We start from the raw sequence: 5,869 nt of genomic DNA, 5'->3' as shown, positions 1-5,869 counted from the left end.
CCTGTATCGGGTCCCGGTGAGAGGGAAAAGCGGGCGCATTTCGCTCCGTGTGGTTTGTTTTTTTCTTTAATTTTTTTTGGTCAGTCCTCGCTCTAACTCCTTTACCGTCTCTTATCCTGAACGTGCCTTTTTTCTGCTTCCCAATTCCCAAATTCCATCTAACGATAACATAACTCTCTTCTTGCGTAAATCCACTTCCCTAATGCCTTTCGTTTCTATCCTGTAAAAATGGCACCAACAACGGATCGCTCTTTCGTCCTTACGTGAGTGCACGAGAAATTCGAGAACGTACATCCACACAAACACACACACAGAGAGAGACAGATACGGCATCTTGTGGGGTTCGATACTCCTCGAGAAATCCTCCATTTTCGTACGCACGTTATCGCTTTCGACAGCTCCACCACAGCACGCCACCTACCAGAAACGAAGGTCCTTTGGCGAGCATGTGTGGATGGATGGTTCCCCGCAAAAGTACATTTACAATTATTCGTTCGTTTGCTTACGATTAAATGTGTGTGTGTGTGTGCGTTGTAAGTCGGTTCTACTACCGCTGCTGCTGCTGCTGGAAGGCCATGTAAAAACTAGTATCACGATCATTTAAGTCAATATTTCCTAGTCCTAGTCACGCTTTCTCTTCTCCATTTACTCGCTACATATAATCCTGCCATTCTGCTGGTCCTCCGGGAGGGGGGGTCCCTTTTTCCACCGCACTCTACACACATACACCCACGCTATCTCTCTCTCTCTTTCTCTTTCTTATCCAGCTCATTTTTATCTCCTCGAACGCTCGTAAAACACATTGAAATATATATATTTATGTATATATATATATATGTATATTTGGCAAATATAAGAGCAGTTTGCGCGAAAAACTCAGTAACATCTAAGGTGTGTTGTGGTGGTGGTCGTGTACGTGTACCGGGGATCGATTCCGTGTTCCAGGACCCTCCAAAAACACCACTCTCAAGTGGTTCTACCTTCAACCCCTTTGACCTGTTGCTACTGCTGCAGTGAGCCATGGCCAAAGAGATCAATCGTTAACGTTTAGGCGAGTAGTAGTAGTAGTAGTAGTAGTTGCTGCTGTTGTGATCATAATCGTAATAATAATAATAATTTTAATAATAATAATAATAGTCGTAGCATTAGTACAGTAGCCGCACGCGCGCGCTGTAGCTCTAGTGTTGGTGTAATTCTAATCGTGGGGCGGGAAAAATTAAACCTAAAACATCAACAAAACTGACTGCCGCCCAACTGTGGGGCTTTTGTCCTCCGCGAGGAACGAGTTGACTAATCGTTCGGCTTCCTGGCCATTTTTTTTTTTTTTGGAGAGGGAGGATTTAGGACTCATTATGTACACGACAAAAAAAAATGGCGGGACAACGACGACGACAAGGATGCCTTACACGAAATAAGCTCTACCGTTGCGGCCCATCTGGGGCGTTTCCGGTATCGTGGAGTACACGTGACCAAGCGAGGCACTGGAGCGGCTCATGTTGTAGTGGCTGTGCTGGCTCATTGGCGCCTCGTAATGCTGCGAGGACGCCGACGACGACGATTCATCCTCGGTGTTGCACGTGCTCTGTGACGGTGTACTCTGCGGTGGAATCGAAACCGGTACGGGTGGTGCCGTTGGAGGTACACCGGCCATCACCGGAACACCGGAAGCGTCGATCGCACCACCCACAGCTACACCTGGGCTGATCTTGCACCACTGCTCGAGCGACGTCGGTGCGGGTGTGTACCGGAGATTAGCCGGGCTACGCGTAATGTCACCGAGTTTCGCAGGAGCACGATCCTTCGGGACATCGGGAAGCGCGTACCGCAATTTATCCCAGAACTTACGCTCGCCCCAACACGCAACGGTACACGTGCGGATGAGCAGATGCATGATCGGATCCATCGCCACGATCTCGACTGGGGCCGTTAGCACAAGGACGATCTTGTGCCGCCGATGTCCTGGCCGGATGCTCTCGATGACGGATTGAAGTGCGACACGGAACTGCGGCTGGGACCATTCCGTCTGCAGGAAGTTCATCGACACGACGAGCAGGAGTTTCCGTGCGGCATCAGCAGCACCTTGCAGTGAATCGGCAAGGAACGCACCCGGATGGACGTCTCGATGGTGCAGGCACACGGAGTACCCGTGGAGTTGTAGTTCTGCACCGAGCAGACGCCCAACGAAATCGCTATCGTGCACGCTGTGTACGAGGTAACAATCGTACAGTCGATCGTCCGTGTCCGTTTCCTTACGTCCCACGATGATGGGATCCTTTACGAGCCGTACGCCATACCGAGCGTGTGCCCAAAGCCGGACGTCCTGTCGGAAAACGCACGCAAGCGCTACGATTAGGGCTGTGCCGATGATCGCGACCAAAACGGCTGCTAGCAGTGGCACGTATCCACCACCGATGAGTCCACCGTGACCAAGCAGCACCGTCCGGTGGACAGCTGGAGGTCCTTCACCATCACCACCATCACCGATTGCAAGATCACCAGTTCCTCCGACACTAGCGCCCCCAGCAGACTCACAGGATGCGATCGCATCACCGACAACGCGGCTATCGGAACAAATCATCCGTTGCAGCTCGAACGTGCCCTTAACCGTGCGGATCCACCGCTGAAGCCGCCGCAAGGACTCACAATCACACCGCCACCGGTTGCCATCGAGAGCGACCCGTGCCAGCGAGCCCGTTTCACTGGCAGCCGCAAACGCTTGCCACGGGCGAAACTCGCTGATGCGATTGTCACTCAAATCGACCGCCTCGAGGAAGCGCAGGTTCGCGAACGTCCGCTCACCGACGTACGCAATCGCGTTATGATCGAGGTACAGCTCGTTCAGGTTCGTCAGCTGATCGAACTCGAACCCGCGCAGCTCGCCGATGTAGTTACCCTCGAGATGCAGCACGCGCAGGCTCGGGATGCCGTTGAACGTGCGATTGTGCACGTCCCGGATGTTGCTCCCGTTCAGGTACAACACCTCGAGCTTCTTCTTGCCGATGAACTGGTGGCTCGCGAGCTGCCGCAGCTCGTTCCCGTCCAGGTAGATGGTGGACGCGTCCATCGGGATGTGTTCCGGGACCTCGGTGTAATCCGCACCACCGCAATCGACCACGTTCGCTTTCCACGTGTGATCGTGATAGCAGCTGCATCGATCCGGGCACGTCATCTTGCAATCGCACGCGTCAAACTCACAGCAGTGGCAGGTGGCGAAACAGTGCGTTTCATACCGGCACAAGAAATCGTGCGGCCGGAGATCAACGAGCGGCCGGATGCTGGCCCCACGATCGTGCTCCATCGTGCACAGAACCGTATCGAGGTCCATCACGCGTGGATGTTGCCGCAGGTGGGCCAGCTTGTTGATGCCTTGCAGCCACTCCATCGTACAATCGCAGTGGATGGGATTGTCCCCGAGATAGAACGCCGGCACGTCACGATCGTCTGGGACGCGTGTGAGCGCGAGCGCACCAATTTCCAGCTTCCGCAGGTAGTTCCCATACAGGACGACCTTCTCGAGCGAACGTTTCGCAAGGAACGTCCCAGCGGCGACCTCCTCGAGCGCGTTGTTGTTCAGAAACAGCGTCTCGATGCTGTCCGGGATCGAGCGAGCATCCACCGCCGTTAGCCGATTGAACGACACATCGAGCATCTTGATCTGCAGGTTGCTCAGATCGAAGTAGTTCCCCAGCTCAGTCACGTTGTTCTGGTGCATGTCGAGCCACTCGAGCGACACCGGAAAGTGCGAATAGTCAAACAACCGGATCGCGTTGTCGGACACGTTCAGGAAGACGAGCGCCGGCAGGGACGTAAACACCCCACTGATGTCTTCCAGCTCGTTCGCGTCCAACCGAATCGCACGGATCGTTGGGTTCGAGCTGAACGCGGACTGGTCGATGTGCCGGATGCGGTTCGACGCGAGGTTAAGCACGTGCAGCGAGGACAGCGTCACGAACGCATCCCGCGAGATGTTCGTGATGCGATTTTCAACCAGCCGCAGGCCAAGCAGCTGCTCGAGTCCTTCGAACGACGCGTTGCTCACCGAGCTGATGCGATTTTTCCCCAGATCGAGTGACTTCAGAAAGCGCAGCTTACCCAACCCGGCCGGGATTTCCTCGAGCCGGTTGTCGTTCAGGTTGAGATCGTTCAGGTTGGTGAGATTTTCGAGGGCACGCCCGTGCAGCGACTCGATCGCGTTCGACTCCACGTACAGCTGGTTGAGCACGTACAGTTCCGCGAAGTGGTGCTGCTCGATGCGCTTCAGCCGGTTGTGGGAAAGCGTCAGCGCGACCAGGTTCTTGAGATCCGCGAACGCACTGTCCGCGATCGATTCGATCGCGTTCGCTTCCAGGTTCAGGATCTGCAGGCTGTACAGCTCCCGGAACACGTGCCGGTCGAGTTTGGTGAGCGCGTTGTGCGCGATCTCGAGCACGACGAGTCGCTTCAACCCGGCGAAGGTGTTCCGTTTGACCCACTCCGACGTTAGTTCGTTGTGCGAAAGGTCCAGGATTTCGAGCCGATCGAGCCCTTCGAGCATACCCGGGGCAAGCACGGAGAGTGAGTTGTTCTGTAGGTAGATCTGACGCAGTTCACGTGTCGATTGGAACGTTTCGGGTGGCAACGCCACCAGCTTGTTACTGGACATGTTGAGGACCTTTAGGGAACCGAGTCCAACGAACGATCGATCGGCCAACGCCGTCAGTAGGTTGTCCTGCAGCATCAACACGCTTAGCGATCGCAACGATGACAACCCATTGTCGGGTAGTGCGAGCAGATCGTTGTGTGAAAGGTCCAACACCTCGAGACCGGTGTTGCACGCTTTTCCCGGTGCCGTTGGGCCACTGCCCCAATCCGAAAACCCAAGCTGAGACACATCCGTCAGGCGGTTCCGCGTGAGATTAAGATGTCGCAAGGAAAACAGCGGACAGAACACATCCGTCGGTAGACTCCAGATGTTGTTGTCGGCTAGATCGAGCCGCTTCAGCTCGGTCAGCCCACGGAAGCTCTCCGGATGGAACTCCAGGTTCATCGCCGACCAGTCGGTGTTGTGTGTGCGAAGCGAAAGCGACCGTAAATCGCGCAGAGTCGCCAACACCATCGAAGGCACGTACTTGATCTTGCAGTACTCGATCTTAAGGTCTCGCAGGCGTCGCAGCGACCCGAGAAACGCCCCCGAGTGCTGGTTCGCTTCGAGGGAACTCTCGAAGAACAGGATGTCGCTGCACTCGAGCCGGAGCGCGTTAATGCGGTCAATCTGGTAGCTGGTTAGGTTCCGCATCAGCGTGTCCGTTCCGCCGATCGTTTTTAGCTTGCAGGACAGCACCGTCGTGACGGTCGCTTCGTCCTCGCCGGTGTCGTCAAGGATACGCTGCCATTTGCAACCGCGTGGTGCCGAATCTGACCGGCTCGTTAGGCTGGAAGAGCGAGCCATCGTGGTGACGGTGACGAACGCTAGCAGCAGCAACACCGCAAGCGTTAATTTCACGAACTCCATCGTGTGGTACCGGTGGGGAAACTTTTTCACACGCAACGCACGCGCTTATCACGAACCACGCGAAATGTGTGTATGGTTGACGGGCGTATGTGTGTGTGTGTGTCGCGCGCGCAAACCCACATACAAAACCACGCGTGCCCTAATATTGAACTTTAGCTTTTACTACACGCTCTACCTGGACGATACTCGCCGGTCGTCCTGTTGTGTTTTCCGTAGCGCTTGTCGTTGAACTTTTAACGCGAGTGAAAACTTAGCACACACGCACGCACGCACGCACATTCACTGGTATACGCGCACACAACCACGCCGTCCACAGCAAAATGCACAGAGGGAACCGTGTTGCGGGCCTTGCGGGAAATCAACAGCAATCCGCACGAA

The 5,869-nt window shown here is 55.0% G+C and overlaps 1 protein-coding gene across 1 annotated transcript; it reads right to left on the bottom strand.

Moving 5' to 3' along the window:
• Positions 1-1,402: 1,402 nt before the first annotated feature.
• Positions 1,403-5,491, bottom strand: LOC128730804 (toll-like receptor Tollo). The gene has a single exon (XM_053823883.1). It carries the CDS (start codon positions 5,489-5,491, stop codon positions 1,403-1,405), a length of 4,089 nt encoding a protein of 1,362 aa, XP_053679858.1.
• Between the last annotated feature and the right edge of the window lie 378 nt (positions 5,492-5,869).

Source organism: Anopheles nili, chromosome 2, assembly GCF_943737925.1.
Source record: "Anopheles nili chromosome 2, idAnoNiliSN_F5_01, whole genome shotgun sequence".
NCBI classification, from domain to species: domain Eukaryota; kingdom Metazoa; phylum Arthropoda; class Insecta; order Diptera; family Culicidae; genus Anopheles; species Anopheles nili.
This window is presented reverse-complemented; position numbering and strand designations above follow the sequence as displayed.